This window comes from Pygocentrus nattereri, chromosome 10 (assembly GCF_015220715.1).
Source record: "Pygocentrus nattereri isolate fPygNat1 chromosome 10, fPygNat1.pri, whole genome shotgun sequence".
Classification (NCBI taxonomy): domain Eukaryota; kingdom Metazoa; phylum Chordata; class Actinopteri; order Characiformes; family Serrasalmidae; genus Pygocentrus; species Pygocentrus nattereri.
In genome coordinates, this window is record NC_051220.1 from 25,532,719 (window position 1) to 25,556,444 (window position 23,726).

A 23,726-nucleotide genomic window follows, 5' to 3' on the forward strand; every position below is an offset into this window, starting at 1 on the left:
ATCCTGGAGCGTGTCTCCCAGATGTGGTTCACTGAACCAGCAGCCTTCTAATCAAAGCTCCAGCACTCAAAAATAAACCAACTACATTTCCCACGCTCCAACACTACTTCTAGGACATGGGTTCATAATAGCACAAACATCTGACTGGACATAATATTGCGGAAAACCCCTGCAAAATGTTTTATAGTCTAAAAAGCAGATTTAGACAGTGTGACCCTGCAAATGGAATTATGTTTAAGCAGTGTGATACTAAACTTCTACCAGTTTGCTCAAAAACAGTCAAAGCCAATGTTTCCACTTTAAACAAGTGGTCCTCTATAACAATCTGACTGAGCCTAAGGCATTAGGATACTGGCATGCCAGAAAGCAGTTTCTGGTGTAATTCATATTCCGGCTTAAACAACGCCTGGTATGATGCACTCAGCAGCACTTTTACAGTAGCCGTACAACTCTGGATGCTTGAAATGCCTTTGCAAATGTAGAAAAGAATGAACGGCACTCGGTTGTCTCACAGCGAGTGTAGGAGTTGAACAAGTAGGGGGAGAAAATGAAGCCCAATTCGTAAGTGTGAAACTATTTCGTCCAGTTTTTAGTGGAACATTCCCTGAATAGCATCCAGCCTCAGCAGCAAAAATATTACAGTATGTGAGCAACTATATTAGGAGAGTGAATCAACTGACATCGATCCCAGTAGTAGTAGTGTGTGTATGTGTGTGTATGTGGGAGGCGGGGAGGTGCGGGTTATATATGTGCATGTAGGCTTGTATGTGCTAGAGAGAGGGCAAGAAGGAAACATTACACATCAGAAACAAGAAAGTTTAAACAATAAGGGCTAACATTAACAATCACTGCAACTCACTCATCTATATAAACCTGATTACAACTGACACTTCTAATGCACCAAGTGCAAAGAGCCTTGATGCCAACACACTATCTGGAGAAAAAAAAATAAGTGAACAAACACCAACTAAACTTCCAGCAGTGAGAAAGGCAGGCAATTCTACTTAAGTAACGAACAGGCTGGTGATGGCAAAACAGCGCAGTGCAGAACATTATAGTCACTCAAAAAAAATGTATACACCAAAACATTGACAGTGGTTAGTCACAACTAACTTTCACAGAACTGTTAACACTTGGACAGGCTGGTAAAAGTATCATTGTAGTTTTTCGTTATTATTATTATTATTATTATTATTATTATTATTATTATTATTATTATGTATGATCACACGTATTTCTGCAAGGCTGACCGAACGATCCACCGACAGCAGGCTAGCTCAGAGGCGCCAGCAGCCTGGTTTCTACGAAACTCGCAGGTAAACAATGAGAGTCACCAAACTCTCTCACACAGAGAAACGCTCAGCAACACACGATGGTACCTTTAAAGAAGCTAAAACTTCGACAGTGGCAGAACAGAAAAAACGAACGTAGCCTAACCAGCCGGTAAACTCACCTCTCATCCACTCGACCACTTGTTTAGGTGTCCACTTGGTTATTGGCTCCATCGTTGGAATTTAAAACACAGAAAGGAATGAAATGCTCGAGGACTGAAGTTTAACAAAACGCTGCCTGCCGCCAAAATCTACAGCTACTCTGACTACGCACTGTAATCATTCTCCCATGTGTACTACTCGGACAGAAACGCTCCTCGGCTTGGTTTCGCTACTCCGGCAACCTCACTCAGGCACACATGAGCACTGAAAACAGATCTGAGGCTCTCGGTGCCACCGGAGCCGCGAGGTTGGCGAACGGATCAAATTACACTCCGGCTCATCCAATCACGAGCAAGCGCGCTCCGCCTACACGACAGGGGGCGGAGCCACTGCCAGCACGCTGGAAACTAGCTGAGCAATAATAATAAACAACGTGGGCTTTGCAGTGCGGACAACGCTGAGTGATGGAAGGGGTGAATCATGCAATTCTACGAATTCAGTTGATTCTGTTTATATATATATATATTTAGAAAATAGAACGTTGAACGTTATTTCTTAGAGAACAAGACACATTCTTGCAAAGTCTTTGTTTCCATGCGCCCCCCCCCTCATGCAGATACATACAGAGCACTATTTATTTATTTATTTACGACTTTCTTGTGACAACAAAAAAAAATTGCAGCACTCAAAACAACACTCTGTATACTAGTTTTCTATCTCTCTCTTCCCAATCTCACTGGTCCCCCTAGAAGTCTATACATAGGACCTTAAATACTGAAGGGTAATGCTGGGATCAGACTGCATGACAATTTTGCCCTTCATGAAGGTCACTACTTCAGATTAGGTAATCATAGGGCTATTTGTGCCGCGTTCATATGTCTTCAAGGAGGAGGGTCAAGAAATAATCAATCATGGCTACAGAAGCGTTAGGTGTGAAGCTCTTGGTTTTGGTCAGCTGGTCTCAAACATTTCATCAGGTGACCTCTTGCTTTGTTGGAGTGAAAACTGAGGCTGAATTAGTGCAGTCTAATCCTGGCACAACAGTAGCTTCTAGTATTTCTGTAAAACAGATATCAGATATCAAAACAGATAAACAGATATCCTTCCTTATTACAACTTACAAAATGATCAAAATAATGCATAATCAAAACTATACGCACTCACCCATCTTCTGAGGCCAATTATCCTACTGGGTTACAGGGGGTGCTGGAGCCAGTAACAAAAATACATAATAAACAAAATAAATGTGACTGTAAATTATTAAATGATTCAGATCTTACACCTTACATCTAGAAATAGGTCCCATCCACTGTAAATCAAAATTGCCAGATCCTAATTATCTCACGTTAGGCCTTCAGTGCAGCTCCTGAAGCCCTAACCAGTGGGATATGGTAGCTTGGCTGTATAATGACTGTATATGACAGAATAATTTTTAGTTTGACATTTAAAGACTTTAATCCTTTTGTTTCCAACTAAAACTGAAATAAGAGTTTCACTATAATCCATGCAGAGTTTAAATTATAACAAGAATGATTATTATATTGAACAAAAATGAACAAAGAATTACTGACATGTGCTTTTTTGTATTTTGCAGAAAACATTAGGCCTTGAAGGCTAGAAGGCCCTGAAGGTTCCACAAATCTGTCTGCCACTACTTATTAGGCTGCACATTGTAACAAAGACGTTGCATTGACTGCTGGTTGGCATTTTGAGTCACAGGACACACACACACACACAGTTGTCGACTTACCCTTCAGGGTAAATATGGATTGGGCTATTGTAGTAGTATCCTTGTCAGGACAGGTCTAGAGGCTGCACACAAACATTGTAGGTCGTAGGCCTGTTTCACATGGTGTGAGCCATATGAAACAGGTGGACTGGTGTAGAATCCACTCCTCTTCACTTAAAAACAAACCACACCTTATCAGATATAAGTCTAACCCAAACCACACACTTCTGCCTAACAGCTGGAGAGGAAATTGGAGTGTACCTGCAATTAAATCTACATACATATCACAAGCAATAAAACATTCAGAAAACTGAAGAGCTTTTCTTCACCCTTCACTATAACAGTTGTAACACTGAATGATGCATTAATACCAGACTGACTTTATTAAAACAAGGCATTCTGATCCTTTGCCTCTTATCACTCAGGGAAAGTGAATGAACTGTTAAATGCTTATAAACATTGAAAAATATGATTTCAAAATGTTTTAAACACATAAAAATGCTCAAATTGTCCATGTATACACACCTTCGATAAAATTACGTTTTATTAATTTTCTGAGTGAAAATAAGTTAACATCCTCTATTGGGAACAAACTAATAGGGACTACTGGGAAACATTGATGTACCACATTTTACTTTTTCCAATATGTTAAATGCAGCAAATATTAAAATTATTATATATTATATTAAAAATGGACAGAAGTGTATTTTTGGAAATGATATGTTGACTTATTTTCACAAAACGTCATTTGACCAGCAACATGGTCTGTATCAGAGGAGCCTAAACATTTTGGGAGCCGTAGTGCCTTGTTTATGCAGACCATGTGCTGTATAAATTAGTAGGTAGCTTTCAAATCAAATATTGAAAAAAGTATGAATAAAAAAGACTGGCGACCTGTCCAGGGTGTATCCTGCCTTCCGCCCGAAGACTGCTGGGATAGGCTCCAGCACTCCCCGCGACCCTGACGGAGAAGCGGCTTAGAAAATGGATGGATGGATGGATGGATGAGTAAAAAAAAAAAAATGCACTATATTTTGGTATTTAAAATCTTCAAAATGCATTTTAAAAAGAAACAAGTAACTTAATAAGTTACATTTGGTATAAAATTTGTTTGTTTTCTCACTGGCTGAGGGGGTGGGGTTAAGATGACTTTCTGGCACATCAAATCAAACATCCAGATGGGCCAACTTTGGGTAACCTTGGTCTATATATAGATATTCTAGAGATTAGAAAAGCTTTCAATTTCCAAATAAGTGCTTTCCTGAATCACAACAATATATCATTTACAGTATAAACAACTACAGATAATCCAGTGCAGTATAACAAAACTTTCTTACATATTTCTCATTCTTGGAGGATAGAATAATACAGACCATAATTAGCCCCTACATCTTTAGAGACAAGGAGATATAAATTATTAATGACTGTAGGAATCAGAGGGTAGGAATCAGAGGGTAATTGCAGGTGAACTGTATTAAGTTTAGTTTACAACCATAGCACGCAAAGGCACTGAGAAAGATTAGGGAGTGACTGAGAATGAAGTGGCCCAGGCAGCAACTTGCACACTCAAATTATTATAATAACAGAGGAGAATATCAGTCCTTCAGGGAGACAGGTGAACCTTAATCCCATCAAAGCAGAACCAGAATGAGGATTTAAGGCCTTCAGGAGGCCTACTGAAGTAATTAACTAACTTCAACTGTGTTTAAATGGGGTTTCTGTAATGATGACTGCAGGGAGAGATTGATGATCTGCCATTACTGACTTAAAGTGACGCTTTAGGTGAGCAAACCATCTTTGCACAAAGTGTGTTATGTATAGACAAAATCTCTTACTTATAAAATGAATGTTTTTAATTATTTTCATTTAAATGCACACACCATTTTTACAGGAATAAGATACATACATAAAAACATTTTGACCTCTAGCTTTTCTTCAATAATTAAAAGTTATTTATTTTCAGAGGGTATTTAGATTAGATGTAAGAACAGGAGCTTCTAACACTCACATAAGAACAAAATGCTAAAAAAACAGAGAGAATGGAACTCCTAACAACCGTGCAAGACCTTTTAGACCACCAAAGCTGTCCCTATCAGATAAACAATACTTAAGGCTTTGAGAGTTACGCCCTTGTGTTTCTGTTCATCCTTCCATTGTGAGAACCCAACACTGTGGGTCTGGAAGGATGTATAGCTGTCAAGAAGCTTTTACTGAGAAAAGAAAATGCACAAAAAAAGAAAAAGAAGAACATCGGCAGATTGAGCAAAGAAGCTTCTAGTGTTTTCAGAATAATGGACTGTCCACCCCAGAGTCCAGTCGCTGAGCATCACTAAACGTGTTTGGGATTGCTTGGATTGTGAGAAGTGAAAAATTCAACTACCTTTTAAGACTAAACTTTGAAGATGTGGAAATATGTCCCTACAAATTTCCTTGAGAAAAATGAAAGCAAGTATCCAAAAAGAATGGACGCTATAGTAAAGACAAAGGGTGGATACAAAAAAATACAGAACAAGTTATATTGTGTTTAGTCATTTTGGCTTCTGTGAAATTTTCGGTTAAATGTGTGTTTTCTGCTTTTTGTCCTGGCACTGTAAAATCAATAACTTGTACTTAATGGCTGTTTTCTGACTTTTGCAAGGTGCTGTACCTTAATCTAATACAATTGTACTTATGTGGAAATTATACACACATTTGAATTGAGCAAATTCAGTGCATCTCTTTCTCCGATGTAATCAAGCATTGGAAAAAAGCACACGTTCAGAAAATGAATATTCCATTTGCAGTATGCACTGTGAATTCTCTATATTGTTAGTATTGACCAAATGCTTGGGCTTGCTTGATGCTATGAAGCAGATACTCACAGTAACTTGAGAGAGTCTTCACATCCAGGACAGGTGCATAAGAAATCAAGTTTCACTTCTGGCACAGCTTTGGGGGCTCACAAGAATCAGTGTGAAATTGGCACAGCCTTACTGTACTCTGAGATGTGTGCTACTGTGATGAGACATTTAAGCTTCTTTATGCTTAATAGAATTAACTAAAGAGTGCGGCTGCATTCTTTGGTCAGTTTGGTCAAAGTATTGTATTACTGTTCTCTGCAGCCATGTTATAAGGATAAAACACCATTCAAGCTAAAGATATTCTCTCTGCTAGAGTTTTGGTGGTGGTGGTGAAGAGCGCCGTCTAAAATGTTGCTCCAAAATCTTTCGGAGGTGTTCAGTTGGGCTGAAATATGGTGACTGCAAAATTAATCTATAGCATATGATTTATATCCCATACTCATCAAACTCTCATTCAGCTTCACACTCATAAAACTAGTGTTACTTCTTTTCCACTGGGGTGTTATCATTCTGGATGAGACTTCTCCTATCAGGATAGAAATGTGATCAGACAAAGTAACCTTGAATTGACGTGCAGTAACTCTTCTCTCTACAGGGGCCAAGTAGTCCTGAACCATGCTAGTGAAATGTCCCCCACAGCACAACAATGACAATAGACTCATTTACTGTGGAAAACACAGTGGACGATAACTCATCTGACCAGATCACAGATCTCTGATTTTTACACTATTAAACTCTTAACTGGACTTGGAGGAGACCCCGGGGAAGACCCAGGACACGCTGGCGTGACTATATCGCCCAGCTGGCCTGGGAGCGCCTCGGAATCCCCCCCCAGGGAGCTAGTCGAAGTGGCTGGGGAAAGGGAGGTCTGGGCCTCATTGCTTAGGATACTGCCCCCGCGACCCGAACCCTGGAGAAGTGGAAGATGATGGATGGATGGATGGATGGATGGATGGATGGATGGATGGATAAACTCTTAACTGTGCATGTGTGTGTGCAACCTTACAATAATGCCCCTTTCTACTTGTGGATGGCTGCTGACTGGCTGCAGTCTGAGCCCATCCTGACCTCAATGGGGCCTAAGCAAAAATCTGCAAAGGGGCCCTCCTGCCTGACCCGTGAGCCATATAAACCTTTTGCAGTTGCCATACAGTCACACCTGACACCCCTGTACTCCTACTATAATCCTCCCAAAGTTTAGTCCATCTGTCATCTTAGAATCAATAGGCCTATGATACTATTATTAATTTTATCAATATCAGCCCATTCAAACTAGCTGCCCCAAATTTCCTTTTATGTACTTTCTTATATAGAATACTATTCGTACTGTGATTTGGCTGTATGTTTGATGATTTCCTTAATTCACTCTTGTGTGTTTTTTTTTTTTTTTTCATTTTTCATGACCAAATGGACAGTTCAGCTTCATGCTCTCATCGAAGTTATAACCAAAAAACAGCTTTGACACCAGGGGGAGGCTAGGCCCTTGTGTAATCTGCAGGGCCCTACACAACATGTGTAGTGAGAATCTAGGGCTGAGCGCTGATGTCCTGCACTGACATTCTCAGACATGAGGAAAAGTTGCTCATTACATTACTACATAAGCGCCATGGTAATCGAATGTTCCCTTTTAACAACAATTTCCAACCCTAATTACTGATGTCTTTCCTGTAGATCTGAAAGCAGGTGTCACGTTAAAGTTACTGTCCCTATTGAAACATTAGACAGTTGAGCAGTCTCTGTGACTGAAGCTCTTGCTATTTCTGCCTCAAATATAAACCTTCTTTCAAAGTCACTTAGATCTTATCCACTTGCCATCTTGATCCAAAACATCAAGGTCAGCTGGGCCTTTATACATTCCACAGAGCGTAGTAGAATATTAACTGTGTCTGGAAGTGTCTACATAACAAGAGTAGATAATTGTTATGCTTGTGCATTCATTGTGATATGCAATTGTGATATGCCTTACAATATACTTTAAAACACACCGGTGAACTCTATTGTGACATTGATTAAAACTTGGCCTGCGTACTACTGGAATAATTTACATTTATTGGGTCACATTAAGGTCTTGATTCATGCACATTCATGCACAAGCAAATATCTAGATCAAATGGGGTTATTAGCGTACAATAATAAAAGCATAAATTGTTAGAATTTTTCATGTACAAATGTTGTTCTTGGATGCCTCAGGAGACTTAATGGTGATTCCCATAAAATTCCTTGGAAGACACAACATTACATAAAAGGGAGACATGAGATACAGGAGAGATAAAGGAGAGATGAGAGTTTAGTTGTGTGCATGGGTGTCATTGTGTTGGCAAATATATGACTTTATTGAGATCTCTACTAAAATCCAACAGACTTCTGAGATTACTGAGCTCTTTTGCCCAGGAAAAATATCTGAGCAGCCAGAGACTCCAGCAGAGTTCTCCTTTGGTGCTTCATCTGATCTCATTGTTGTCTTAGAGAAACTACAGAGATATTGTAAGAGAGGTCTCTTTTTAAATAGTTCTCTCCTATAGGGAAGGCTAATTTGCATTCCAGGATATCCAATATTATAACAAATTGTCCAGTTGGTGTCAGAGCAAAGCCTTATATCTTCAAAATGAATTTTCTGCGTTTTTTATTTAAGTGATTTTGAAGTAATTTTGGACTGGTTCAATTGGTCCTTTCATCAAGATATTTTCATACTGTGTAACGCTGCAGGTAGAGCTTTCAAATGATATAAAAAGGTCACAGCTCAGAGCCTGGGAAACCTAATTCTGCTGTACTTCATAAGGGAGGGCTTATGACACGGTGGAATTCATTGCAGGTCAGCTTAGGGAACCTTGGGAATGCCGACTGTAGCAAGTGTTCTGAAAGCGGTAACAGGGTGTGTCTGTATGCATGTGTGTGTGTGTGCGTGTGTGTGTGCGTGTGTGTGTATATGTGGCTCAGATGAAACTCAAGGCTATCAGAGTTCTGGACCACAGTTAGAAGAATAGTAATCATAGCTTCCTGTTTGCAAATGCTTCCTGAACAACAAGGCCCACCCTGAAATATGGGCCAACGTCAGAAACAACACAGTTAAGCCAAGCAAACAAAGGACACAAGTATAAACGATTTTAATATAGTATGAATACACATACTTTATCATGTATCAATCAGTAAATCAATCAATCAATCAACCTTTGTTTAAATATGGTGGATCTATGAATTTGCAATACCAGCACAACTATGACAATTACATTTTTGAGGATTTTGGTTTCGCATCAATGTCCTATGTAAACATTGCGTGAAAAAATTACTGTTTACTGAGACAGATAATATGAAATTTCCAGGAATTGTCCACTGAAGGCGAAGGCAGGAATGTGACCCCACTCAGCTTCCTCATATAACCAATGTACATTCAGATGGAGACGGCAGCCATCCAATCCATAAGGATGAGGACATTACAATCTTATAACCTTCTGCAAGTTCTGAACAGACACTACATGAATGTTTAGGAATTTTATTAGGAGTGTTTATTAACTCAAATTTATGAATTATGAAGAACAAATATCTATGTGAAACAGACTCATGTCCAGTCATACACGAAAGTTTGAACACCCTTTGCTGAATTTCATGTTTTGTTGATTTTCTAAGTGAAGGTAAGTTAACACATCCTGTACAGGCAACAGGCTATAATTGTGTGTTAAATGTGCAGAGGTATATTCTCTGTAGAGGATGTGTTAACATATCTTCACTTATAAAATCAACAAAACATGCACGCAAACTTGAAATACTAACTGGATTTACACCTTACTTCACTCATTCACACTTCATTTCTCTCCAGTCTTCTGCACTCTACCTCTGTGTTTCATTAATTTACATAATAATTCACTTACGTCTCAACAGTGTCTCCACTTGTATTTATTCAAGTTACGGCGAGGCTCTTGCCCCAGTGATGATTCTTGCAGTATATCTGCGTAATGTTGGCACAAGTTTCTCAGGATGAGAGTGTCTGCTAAATGGCTAAATGTAAATGTCAAAGTATCAATGATATTGAAAAATATTATGATAATATTATTATTTAATATTATATTATTTATGCAACAATCAAGACTTTTTAGAATATAATTATACACAGGTAATATTACTGTATTACACAATATCAGTCGCTAAATACTATACTATATATGAGCCCTTCTACTGAATTACTTCTGTAGAATGTGGTCCCACAGTAAAAAAAAATATTCAGACCTTAGATATTTACAAATATTATGGTATGCTCTATTTAAAGCGGTGAAGATTTAGATTTCTCACTAACATAATTTTTAAATAAAGAAAACTCTATTTAAAAAATACTGTATCACATTTTCATGTCATTACAAAAACACAAAGAGTTTTTAAGTAAACTTTGTGTTTTGGTGAAGAATTATTATGATTTTGTGTATATAATTGTCCAAAGCTGTGTTTGCTAGTGCTTTTGAGTTCTACTCAAAATGATCTGTAACATTCAGTGCTGAAAAGTTTCAGTCATTATAAGACTGTTTTGTTAGTAAGAAAAGGGAATATTCTATCATCAATTTTAATAAAATACACACTATTAAGGTAAGGGGTACCTCAAAGCAAAGAGGATTTTAGTTTTAGCTTCAAGGCAGTTAATCCAAAGTCCAAAATATGTTTTCAACTCTGACTTTAAACCAAATCAACAGTGGCTCACATTAATACCCACAGGTTGCAATTTGCTTAAACGCTGCAGATATGCGGAGTCATATTTATAATTTCATCATGCTTGAAAGATAACAAAGGATATGATTCAGATTTGGAATAATGAGCCATAATTGCTCATCATAGGACCTTTTTGAAAATATATCTTAATAATAACATCTTTTTTTTAAAAAAGAGACATGACATTATTTATCGACATTTGAGGGACAAGTCACAGAATTCATAAAGTGTCTTTTCCTACCACAGATATAGGCACATAGAGAAGATAAAACTATTGATGTTGTACTATGACAACTTCATTAGAACAAAATATGATTTCTGAATATAGTACAACATAGATAAACTGATTCTTGGTTGCAACAAAATATAAACATCATTTATATTAAAAATGAATCATGCTGGAATACAAATTAAATACAAATTCACTGAAAATTCTTAGAACTATGTAATAGGAAACAACAGTACACCACAGGCCTTTGAATATACTGATTTATAATTATGTCAGGAATCATATTTGGTCCTCTGGTACAACACAATGAGCTTTTAATACAATACTCATAAAATATACAGACTCTAGAGATGCCTACTCTAATACCAAGGTGTTTGGAGCACAAAGTCTTTTGGTGTTTTTGGTAAGAGGACCTCACAGTTGGACTGTTGATGTTAGTGTACTAGGAAGAAGGTAGTAGAAGATTAAGGGGTCTGTGTAATTGGATTCTGGCTTTTCATGTTTAGATACTCCAGCACAAACACTTGCAGTATCTTGTTGAGGTTCTCCATTGTGGCACGGTCCAGATTCTCCTCATTGTCATCAAAGGTATGCCACACAGAAGGGAATGGGGTGGGGATAAGATGGAGGACCTGGACCCCTGTGAGCATATAGGGAGTGCTGTGGTCAGAAACATTCTCATGTCTTCAAACGGGTTCTTACATTAAACCACACTGTTCCATATTCTAAAACAACTCGCAAATGGGCAGCACTGTGGCAACTGTCATGCCCCAGCATTGTGACTAAGAGGGAAAATATGAGCCAGATGACCATGAAAGCTGATTAAGGATGATAATTAAAAAATTTTTTTAAAGTTTTAATTCTTGACGCAGGTACTTAGAAAGCACTGCAAGAAAATATGCAGCTACACTGTAATGTTCTCAGCCAGTAATGCTGGCTGACAGTAGAATTTTAAAAGTGAAAGAAGTTGTTCCTTAACAGTTTAAAAAAGCTTTCCCCCAATAAATCATTAGAATTACAAGGTCACTAAGTAGAAATACTGCATAATATTATTTGTGTTCTTATAATGAGATGTCTGACCCTGCAAGACTAGCTCCACTCTTGCACTGTGAAAAAGACAAATCAGTCTGAATGGATGTGTAGCTGTCAAAAAGCCTTTACAGGCATAACTGGAGTTGTAATATAATAGTGTTGAATAAGTGTATAACTAACTTATGATAGTAGCCCTACTTTTGCTACCCTTTGTGACCACATTGAAATGTGCAGCAGTGTTACCTATCTTGTAGAGTGTGTGTAGCAATTTTTTCATATCAACTACTTAATGATCTTGTAATTCAGATGACCCAGAGATATTCAGGTGAAAAATGTATGTTAAAACAATGTTCCCATGGGCAAATTTGGTATAGATCTGGGGTTCTTAAACTGGGGGTCAGGACCTCCTTGGGGGTCATGACATGGTCTAAAGGGGTTCACAAGAGTGGTGCTATAAGACACTTTTCAATTACAGAGAAAAACATTTTGATGAAGTGTAAGTACTGCTGTAAGTACAACATTTTTCACTCTTCAAAAGTGTTGAGAAACTGGTTTAGACACATATCGCAGGCCACAAACTGATCTTTTAGGCCTATAGCTGTTGCTGGGAAGAAGGAGGAGTATCAAACACCGCTAGTCCTTCTAGTTCAATTGGTATTTACTGACAGCTAGGGGTGGGTGATGAAAATGTAATATCACGACACTTCTAAGACATTTTCATGACACATGATAAGCAACATGATGTTTTATTTTTCTGAGGTTTGATGCACCATATGGCCAAATGTGTGTGGACACCATTAATATGAAGAGCCCAGACAGCCGCAGCTCTACTTTTCCCATAATGCTTTGTTAGGATGTGGTACTGAGATTGTATCACTTTGTGATACACTAAGTTTGTGTGTGCCATTGTTCTAAATGTGGCCTGCATTCTACTTTAATAAAGCATGGCTGAATAAACAAATGAGCACCATGTTATTACCTCTGCTAAGGAAGGGCATGTGATCATCCTGAACTGGACCCACAGGCAGACCAGGCCAGAAGTACTGAACCTCATTAGGATGATCCTTCAGCTGCCCCAGTGCATGCAGACGCCGCTCTGGAAATAAGCAGACAGAACAGTGAGTGTATGTCCAACTCTGGAATGACCATAACATGTTGATAAGATAATAAGTCAGAGAAAGCATATAAACAAATTATCGAGTGTGTGTCTTGCTTAATGAATTATGCAACGCTGCGTTCAAGTGTTTGTGAAACATGAGAGACATCACATTGATATATGGCTGAGAAGATATTACATTGTGCCTGATGCTAAAGTTCAGTAGAATTTATGAAAGTGCTCTTATAAACATTAAGCTTGATAACAACCTGAAATGACCCAATCCATTCCACAAGAATTTAATAATTTCTGACATTTGTTTAGAATTGCAGTCTCATTCTAAAACTATAACTCCCCTCCCTGATCCATACCATCTGCTTAACTGTGAAGGACAAGAGGAGGAGAAGGAGAGAGACAGAAGGACACTCTGCCAGATTGGGGGAGGTGAAGAAGACAAAGGGAAGAGCACTAAGATGCAGGAAAAATGCTTACCAATATTTTGCAGTCTGGAAAGCCACCTGGCAGTATTTGAGAACTGGTTACCAAAACGAGGCATGGGACCACCGATCAAGTCCAATAGAACAAAAAGATCCTGTTTAAAAAAGACGGAAAAGGGGGAGAGAGAGGAAGTGGGTGGAAAGAAAGAAAGAAAAGGAAGGATTGCAAGACCAAGAGACAGAGAGAGAGAGCATGAGAGAGGGTAAAGAAAATCTTTCCTAAACAGTGCTGGCGTGTTTCACTCTTTAAGATAAGCTTTCAAAGGCTCTGCTTCCCACCAGTCTTTGAAAGAAGACATGATGTCATGTTTTGCCCACTGTCTGCAGCACTACCTCATGGCCTGACTGTCTTAAAAAGCTAAGACAGTGTATGTGCTCTCTGTAAGCCCACTTAGACGTGCTAGGCGCAAACTATAATTAACATAATAATCACTGCTTGAGAATCTGCCGTGTTTAAATGAGTAAAAATAAAAATGTATATATTTTACAGAATTATTAACCTACAGTGCCTGTTAAAAGTTCAGGGGCAGCTTGTTTTCAGAAATGTTGGGTCCCACAATATTTCTCTCAAAATATTCTACAACTCAGCCTCATCAGTTAGATAAAATTCATGATTTTCCACGTTTTTGCTCATCAGGGTTTTCTCACTACAATACCCAGCAAGAATTATTTAACTACATCATACAACTATTGGGAATCCTAGTGATGTCAACCAATACTCTCTGCTAACCTAACCACTGACATACGGGCTAACAAAAACAACAAATTCAGCATTAGTGTAACTCTTACCCTGGTTGCTGAACAAAATCGTACAGAAAAACAGAAGATTCTTTAATTTGCACAAAAAGACAAGTTTTTTAACCATATAAGCCATAGAAAAGAAGCCAAATTGAAAGGTACCTAACTTCTTAAATGCAGCTTTCAACTTGTTTTCCTCATCTGACAAGTTACTTGTCCCATTTGAGTAATCCATTCTGTCCTTTGTAATGATAATTTAAAGACATTTAGCACATATGACTATTCTGTTTCCTAGCAGTAATGTTAACTATCAGCCTTCCTTTTGCAGTCACAAGCTACTGGGAAACAAATCCACCCTAAAGCAGTAGTAGTTTTTCAAAAGTTCCTCCCAACTTCAAGATGCATGATCAGAAGAGGCTTTTCTCATAATTAAACCAGAAAACCTCACCCTAAACTGCTCCAGTACTGTTGTAGGATGTGAGTAAGCATGTTTACCACAGCAGTAATGGAGACAATTTTCATTTTAGCCATAATATACTGCAACCCTTAGTCTACACTATAGCATAAACTTGATTAAGAAGCAGAAATAACTAGTAAACAAGCTAATTATATTTGTTCTTCATTGATTGAGGATAATTTTGAAAGGGGGCCCAAAGATCCTAGTTATACCACTGAATGACATCTCCTAGGCAGTTTATCCCCACGTTGTGTTGTCAGCACTTATGGGCACTCAATTTTTTTGTGTTTAAACCACCTTTGGCCCAAAAGGTCATCAACATGTGTTTTCAACAACAGTCTGAAAAAGAAAACTGACAGTATTTATGCAAAATCTATTCGTCATTTGAATGGACGCATTTTGATTAAGAGAAGCTGTGGCTCACAAAATAAACACAAAGTTATTAGGAAATAGATGTTTATAGTAACAAAATGCAATATTACTCAGAAAAGTTAGAAAAAACATTCTGATGGGTGTTGTATATAAGTTTAGAGTGGACCTATGTACACTCACTGAACACTTTAGTAGGTACATCTATCTTGTATCTACCCTCACTGTCCATTTTATCAGCTCCATCTACCATACAGGTGCACTTTTTTAGCTCTACAGTTACAAACTGTAGTCCATGTGTTTCTCTCCATAGCTTGTTATCCCACCTTAGCCCCATTAATTAATGGTCCCCACAGGACCACCACAGAGCAGATATTTTTTGGGTGATGGATCATCCTCAGCACTGCAGTGACAATGGCATCTTGGTGGCATGTTAGTGTGTGTTGCACTGGTAAATGGTGATGAGACACAACAGTGCTGCTGGAATTTTTAAACACTATGTCCAGTTACTGTCCACTGTATTATACACATCTACTTTGTCAAGCCACCTTGCAGATGTGAAGTCAGATACAATAGTCCTTCTGTTGCTGCATAGTTTGTGTTTGTCATCCTTTCACCCTTCATCAGTGGTCACAGGACACTACCCATGAGATGCTGTTGCATTGATATTTTTGGTTAGTGCACTATTCTCAGTCCAGATGTGACATGAAGTGTTTAAAACTCCAGTACCACATCAATGTGTCAGTGTTACTGCAGAGTTAAGAATGATCACCTAAATATGGTTCCTTACCATTAAAGAATATGTTAAATGTGGTGTAACATCTATGCAAAGAAACAGATGGACTACAGTCTATAATTGTAGAACTACAAAGTGAACCTACATGGTAAGTGAATCTGATAAAATAGACAATGAGTGTATGTGTACATTAAAAACTGTGGCACATCTGTGTGTGTTTGTGAAACAAACGTACAATGCCGTGTAGCTGGTTGGTGTCTGTAGCTCCCTTGGGGTGTGGAGTGCTCTCCATTTTGTGGGCCAGGTGGCGAGAGCCATACAGAGAGTCAGTGGAGGTCCACTGATACAGAGCCTCCTCTCCGTCAAAGAACAACAACTGCAGAGACAGGTCTGACCCCGAGGCCTGAGACAAATGCACACAGGTCACGATAAACACACACTGCCATCCAGTGGTGAATACATGAAAATGCATCAACTAGCATTCAGGTCTGGTAAGGTGTTGCAATAGCCTCTGTCATACATATTCTACTAATGGTGTGGCAATTGTCGGCTGTACGTTCTGAAGTCAGCATTCTTTTGAATTCTTCTCTTCCTCTTCTCCTGATGACACATGTAAATTCTCACTGTTTCTCCAGCCCAGTCAGTTTTATTGTCATGCTGTCACATAAACATTCCCCTGTGCCCTAACAAAGGCAGTGGTTGCCAGTTATATGTCAGTCAAACACATGCAGGCAAATTTCAGTGGTGGAACAACATAGAACTGAACACTTCAGGCTGTTTATCAGATCACAAAGAGCTTATAGTTAACAGACAGACAAGTTGAAGTAGGTGAGTTAGAAAACACATATTATTATAAACATATTTATAAACTGAATCCAAGCAATGTTTGAAACATTTGCATAGTTTAGCTTGCAAATAAAATAATCCATTTGAAAATGACAGCTGCAATTCACTTTGTTTAGATTATGTTTAAAATTGACCATTTTGGAGGTTTCCTCACAAAACTAACACTATGTTTCCTCACCTTTAGAGATTTCAGCTCTGGATCCAGAGCTCTGGCCAGCTCCAGCAACATGGAGCAGGGCACAGCTGAGTCAGTGGCCCCCACAAACTGCCTCCCATGCCACTGAGGAGGGTAGTACTTGGAGTCGTAGTGGCAGGCCAGCACCAGCCGCCGCTTGGCAGAGGGGTTGAGGGTGGCAATAATGTTAGTGAAAGGGATCTGGCCATATGGTGTGTGATCTTGGAAGTGATCCTCAGTCACCTTCCAGCCTGCTTTCAGTGAGCCCAGAGTAGATTTAATTTGCTGTAGAGAGGTAGAGAGAACATAATGATACTCAAATATGATCAGGTCCTGTCAGTTAACTTTTAAATAATTTTTCGTCTGATGCACACAAACACACACCTGCTGTACTGCCTTGCTTCCTGCAGTGCCTGGGTAACGCACCACCAGCATGGGCTTCAGGTCCTTCTCCCACATGTGATCAATGTTTGTGTGGGCCAAAACACTGAGCAGATCACTGGAGCTCAGAGTACTGGCTTTGTGGTACAGCTGGAGAGAGAGAAAGAGGAGCATATGGCAGATTTTGTTACAGATCATCTTGCTCAGTTCTGATAAGTGTCTGTGCTCTGTCTCCTTATTTGGGTAGACGGTATGGTTAGTTGCCACAGACCTGATACTATGCAATTCTGCTTGTACTTGCAATATAACGATATGATACTGCTATCATGATAGATGTATAAACCCCTTCAGGGTCTTCCTTAATGATTTCTGCAAACTAAAAAATACATGTCTATAATTTTTAGTTTATGTTTATTCTATACAATAATGCTTGTATTTCAATTCTGTAAGTATTACTGTGCTAATCTTGTTTCATTCAAGTTCTGATGGAAACAAAAAGGTTAAGTTCTTGAAATGCTCCAGTGAAAACTGGCCAATCAGGAACTGTTTTTCTCTGGAGTATCTAGACATAGCTAAGTGAGCTCTCCTACTAGTTAGGATGTCATGAGCTGAACAGAAGTACTAACATGTTAAGGCCATTCCCCATCAAATGTGATGCAGAAAAACAAACATTTGACATATTCAGAATTTAGAACTCATCAAAACTATACACACCAGATGTATTGTGTTTTTTTTATTTATATATTATTATTTGAATATTAGTGAATATTAATGAGAGTTTCCTTTGTTTCTCATGAAATGGGCAAACTGAGAAACTGTGCAGGATGCTTTCCCCTGTGGAAAAGTGAGAGAAAAACTGTCCACTTCATTTCAGGAGCTGAAACTTTATGAACTCTATCACTCACATCTCAGACCTTCAGACCTCAGTTTTTGCTGGTTTCAGAGATGCAGCTACACACAAAACAAAGAAGAAAATAAACAAGGTTGTCTTCAAGAGCAAATAAGATCTTCTGTATTCCTCACAGAATGAGCAAATGGTGACACTGGGCTACTGTCATTACTTCAACCATAAGTTGAAACTTTTAGAGCTTCCACGATGGTTATAACTTAGATGCTTGTAGCTTGGTATAAGCTCTATTTGGACTGTTTCTGGAAATTCTGATCTTTTTAGCATTTGTGAAAAAGCTCTAGTTGCTGGGACACAGCTGCTCCTTCATCTTATTGATCGCCATGCCAAGGCCAGAGATGGCTATGATTGGTCAGACAGTAAATAAAATAATGCTGCTTTTTTGCCATCTGAAAAATCGTGTTTGTTACACAAGATATGGTCAGTTATACATATGCTTGAATTAATTTACTGTTATCTGAATAAATTGCACAAATAGTGTTTTTTGTGTAATGACCTTAAGACTAACTATCCGCATAATTACTAAGTGACAGAGGAACCAACCAATCACATTTTGATTTCCAGTGAGTGAGATTGATTTTGTGAGGAAAAAACATCACTCTGGACCTCCAGATATGTCACTGTGTGGGTTATTAGAAACGGAATACAGTGACAGCCACTCTGTGCTAGACCTCTCTACTGAAAGAGTGTCTGTAAAACTGCTACAAGGCAAATATAAATGAATATGTCTGCAACAAACTCCAGGTAATGGAATGGAATGTATTTTAGAGGCTTCAAATCTCAAACTGGGTTTATGCAAATTGCTGTTAGCTTAGGGCTAACAAACTACTAGTATTCCATTTGGAAGCTGGTAGAAGTTAACATTATCATCATTACCATGACTTTTTCCTCACATTTTGACTGAATTTTGACATTCATAGCCTGAATTGAAGGCTTAGCTCTTATAATCATGGTACACCACTGATATAAAGTGGGTATTGTCAGTAGAACAATGAACAACTGCATATATGATGAAAAAACATAGCCAAAGTGTAGCAACTACATAATAATAGATAAACAGAAAACATTTCAGAGTAAATAAAAATTGTTTACTGGTGCTTTTTTCTGTTACAATCATGCATGATTCTGCTCTTTTTTTAAAGCGCTGTCTTTGGGCATCAGCATTGATGAATACACAGTCCTTGGAAAGGAAAGTTGAACCTTAATGCCTTAAATATATGTGTTAATATTTGCATTAAAAAATATCGACAAATACTTCTGTAAATGCATTTTACAGTACAGCAAGCAACCTTTGGGAACTAAATTCTCTGTAGCTATTCTCTCTCCATGCTCCCTTTATGTATATTGTGGGACAAAAACACGTACAAGTGCACATTTGCATCTTAGCAGTGTGTCCACGTCACAAGTCCATAGCAACAGCTTCTGTGTAATCAGTGAACTTGTTAATAAGTATAATTTAATGTCAGTGACAAGATCCTCATTATACTCCAGTGATAAACTCTATCACTTGCACTAGAAAGCTGAACCTCTATGTAAAACAGCCCATTTGATATATAATGTAGTTGATAAAACTGGATGATATTAAAGTTCTGCAGACTTATCAGCATCAGCAGAAATCCTGCTGATAAAACGCTGCTATTGTCTATTATATGATGCTTTATAAGAAAGACACATTCAATGTGATACTACCTTAAACAACAACTAGACAATGAGAACATTTGTTAGAGGGCTCTGCATTGTGAGAGTTCATGTTATTTACCTACTTTAAGGCTACATCTAAAGGGGACATTCAAGGGAAATTAAACCAACTTTTCCAAATTAAAAAAAAAAATCTCATTCAGAGTGGTTTAATATGAAATGTGCCATACTACAGTCAAAATCATTCACAGTGGTGGTCCTAGAAACCAGACAGCCAAAGCTAAAGGGGAACTCCACAGATTTAAAAAATAATTCTGCATAATTAAATGGTCAAGATATAAACAAAGTCATTGACAGTGGTTTAATATGAAATAGCCTATTCTAAAATTAATTACTGCGTCAGAATTGCTCACAGTGGTGGATGTAGGAACCATGCATCTAAAATGTTAAATCCCTATAAGCCAGTAAGAAAGATTTACTACAATGCACCATTTCATATGAAAACTCTTTGAATGACTCTGATTACATTTCAGTGGTTGAACTAAGATTTTGAAGATCAGTGGACTTTAAAATTTATAAGGGTATTTACAAGAAACCTGCTTTATATATTTTTAAAGAATGTCGGTTTCTGTTGTTTGAATTTAAGATACTTGACATTTAAGAACCAACTGTCATATCTGACATAATGTTAGGGACATGTTTATATGGAGACACATGATTTTTGGACTGTAGCCTCCCCTGAGACTGAACTTATGATTGCCTGATGATAGGTTCAACACGAAGATGGTTGTGACACTTAGGAGCCCTGTCTGTGTGCATTTTTAACTCCTTAAAATCAGTATGGGTCGCAATATTTTCAGATTGCTTTAGGCCCTGGATTCCACAGTGGCTAGTTCAAATGCCAGGACGTGAAGGAAGTGGAGTTACTATAAGAAGATTGCAGGCTCTAATGCTGCCACTGCTCATTGAGTGAGTGAAGTCAGTAAACATAGGGCATTATCACAGTAGAAATTAAGATAGAAAATCTGGTTGGTATATGATGAATGATGGCTTCAGTCATATCAAAGAATTCAACCTTGTCATATCTGTGAGGTTGACTTGGCTACATTTAAATGTGAGTACTGATTCCAGTTTGGTGACACAGAATGTTCAGGTGATGCTGCTGTCTGGGAATTGTGCAGGTAGTGGAGGGAAATTGAGCTGCTTCAGCTCAATGATGCTTACACAAGGCCTATACTATACAAGCCTAGACATACAGTGATTTACATTACCATATGTAAAATGTCTGGAGCAGAGTTCTATCACAATTAAACTACTTCTGTCCAAAATAACCACTACACTAAGTAATTCAAAGGGCTTTTAAAACATTTTCTGGTCCACATACAGTAATCAAAGGAATTGATTCTACTTTTAACACAAAAAATCTTGAAGGATAACTGTTTGCCCAAATGCCCAAATAACTGGACGTTCAACTTAAATCTCAAAATGTGTATATGTGCATATACATATCTACTATTTCTATTTTACATTCTAGAAAAAACATCCATACAAAAGCATTTCTGAAATAAATACAAGACAATTTAGAAACAGTCTGGTCCTGGAAGTAGCGAGTGTCTAACTTGCAAGCTGCCATGTTTGTTTTTGTTTGACCAACAAATAGAAAGACAGAGTTCTGTATTATATTGTAACACAAACATAATTGTAAAATAGTAAAGTGGTAAAAATATAATTGGCAATATAGAGTAAATAACTGTAACCATAATATTAAGCAACTCTTGCGCAAATATTGTGCAACATGTCTTGCTTGCTAAATGAACACATTTTCAGTAACCCTGAAACCTTGTTATAGATCTGCTCTTAAAACATATCCCTCATTTTCATTTTTGCCACTATATTTAAAGAGACAAATGTTTATCTTAACATTTCCCCTTTTTCTGTATTTAGATGTAGATGCAAATCACTGAATTGCAAATTGTCATATGAGACGTGGTAGTGACTCTTAAAGGGAGTGTTGAGAGAGAACGTGCTTGTTCTTGTTTGTAGGGAAAATTATACATTGCATATGCCTGGTGAGTAATTATGTGGTCCGGTGTGACCACACAAGGCAACAGTATTTTCAAGAACATTAAGTACAGGGCAGCTGCAGCTGGACGTTATTCACAGAAGAGAGCTAGAAGCTAGCCTCCAATCATACTGTGAACTTGTGCGGTTGCTTCAGTTGACAAAGAGAACCGGAATTGAATGAGACATAATACTAGACTAACCATTAAGAATCTTCTCTAGATTTGTGTCATTTCCAGTTGTCAGACATGAACTGCACATGGCAGGTCTATTGATTATCTCTGACGTCAGACTTAGTACTCTTGTTTGGTCTCAAAGTTCATGGTTTTCTGTTATGGTCATCGCTGAATGCCTCATGTTCTGAGTCACCAAGCACATCAAGCATGCAATTAAAAATTCATGATGAAAAGTCATACATTTAAAGAGCCCATATCATGGAAAACTGAATTTTTGCTTCTTTTAAAACAAAGGAGTTTGATGTAGGCCCAGAATGGAAACACTGTTGAAGTTTGTACCACTCACTCGCCAGTCCATATGATCCATATTTAGTAAGCTGTAAAAACTAAAAAACAGCCTATTTGGAATGCGCTGTGATGTGCGCAGAGATCAGTCAGGTACAAGTATTTTAGGACTTTTTGGAGTACATAAAACCACACAAATGCTACGGACCTCATGGAAAATAATAAAATATCAAATAAAACGTGGAATGTGGGCTTTAAAGGCTGATTTGCTGCTCATTGCTCCAGCTTCCATCATGTCTGATGCAACCCCTTTATTTACATATATGTCACTGACGGGGTTTGTCTGGGTACAGATCTAGCTAAAGGTAAGGGACATTATGTCCACATGCAGACATCTCCTTCTCTCTACAGACGGAGAGAGACAGCTCCAGTATTGAAACGCAAAACAGTTTACCTTTACTGACAGAACAGTCACGAATTACATTTCAACTTAAAGGCCACACAGTACCGTTGAGATACGCTGTCTTGGGAATTTGAAAAAGAGTCTAATGGGATTCTGTTCCAGATCTATAAATACCATGATCTCATTGGGGGATCGATGAAGAGAAGTGCGCTACCATAGCAACAAGGCGAAGAAGGAGAGAGAAAGAGACTGAACAACAAGGTGGACCAGGCTCTGAGAATGAGGATGTCCAAGCCACCTACGATCCAGCCTGATCACATGAATTGTCTCTCTCCCCCAAATGTCTCGGTATAAAATAGGACAATAATAAATAAGACAAAAATCCACTGATGTAGGCTATAGCCGCAATAATCCTTATACAGTAATCATTGGACGTAGACGTAAACTCAGTACATTTTTTGGAAAAAAAAAAACGCGACTAAACCGAGTTAAATACATAACACCACAGGCTTAAAGAGGAAACTGGTCAAATTCTTTGGCGTGATACTGCCAAAACTTACACTTGTTGGTATAACTCATGAATCATCCTTACGGTCTAACATTACCCATTAAACGACCAACATCACTGAATACTGGAAAACTTGATTTACTTGCTCTGCGCCTACGTTCTCCGCATAGTGTATGGAAGAAAAATAAGGGTACCTTTTGTTGAGTCCAAGGTATTTGGGCACTGATTGAGCCCGTGAGCGTCAAAAAGACGCCGAGCAAAGTTAGGAGGCACATGGTGAGGTCGTGTCGAAGCGATCGTGTCTCCTCAGGCTGTTTTACGCACGGCGCGGTCCGCTCGCTCTCCACAGCTCCGGATCATGTGAGGGACTCGAGGGAGGACCCGCAAAGTCCACAAGCCTGCCTCTCATTCACCAGCACAGCTTGGGGACACGTTCACACGCTCGCCTTAAACACAGCTTTGCCAGATTAGGAGGGATTCATACATTCGTGTTAGTCA

The 23,726-nt window shown here is 38.4% G+C and overlaps 2 protein-coding genes across 2 annotated transcripts in view; both read right to left on the reverse strand.

Moving 5' to 3' along the window:
• The window catches only part of LOC108435794 (connector enhancer of kinase suppressor of ras 3-like), a 48,012-nt gene extending 46,296 nt beyond the window's left edge, over positions 1-1,716 (reverse strand). The window contains exon 1 of the mRNA XM_017711864.2: positions 1,454-1,716. Within this exon, the coding sequence (XP_017567353.2) occupies positions 1,454-1,505 (52 nt within the window). The 5' untranslated portion in view covers positions 1,506-1,716. The remainder of the gene's footprint in view (positions 1-1,453) is intronic.
• A 7,374-nt stretch (positions 1,717-9,090) lies between these two features.
• LOC108435796 (glutaminyl-peptide cyclotransferase) lies at positions 9,091-23,683 on the reverse strand. Its single transcript, XM_017711868.2, has 7 exons — positions 23,423-23,683; positions 17,254-17,400; positions 16,873-17,154; positions 16,084-16,251; positions 13,544-13,643; positions 12,935-13,051; positions 9,091-11,563 (listed from the first exon to the last, which is right to left on the reverse strand). Exons 1-7 carry the CDS (start codon positions 23,501-23,503, stop codon positions 11,388-11,390), a joined length of 1,071 nt encoding a protein of 356 aa, XP_017567357.1. The 5' UTR covers positions 23,504-23,683; the 3' UTR covers positions 9,091-11,387.
• Positions 23,684-23,726: the final 43 nt, after the last annotated feature.

What these genes read in the sequence shown, in the direction of transcription:
- LOC108435796 (XM_017711868.2), bottom strand. Translation starts at nt 23,503, where the DNA reads ATGTGCCTCCTAACTTTGCTCGGCGTCTTTTTGACGCTCACGGGCTCA. An exon ending in GAAGCAAGGCAGTACAGCAG is followed by an intron (nt 17,155 to 17,253) that starts GTGTGTGTTTGT and finishes ACCTCTCTACAG; the next exon opens with CAAATTAAATCTACTCTGGG. An exon ending in TTCCAGACTGCAAAATATTG is followed by an intron (nt 13,052 to 13,543) that starts GTAAGCATTTTT and finishes GCTTATTTCCAG; the next exon opens with AGCGGCGTCTGCATGCACTG.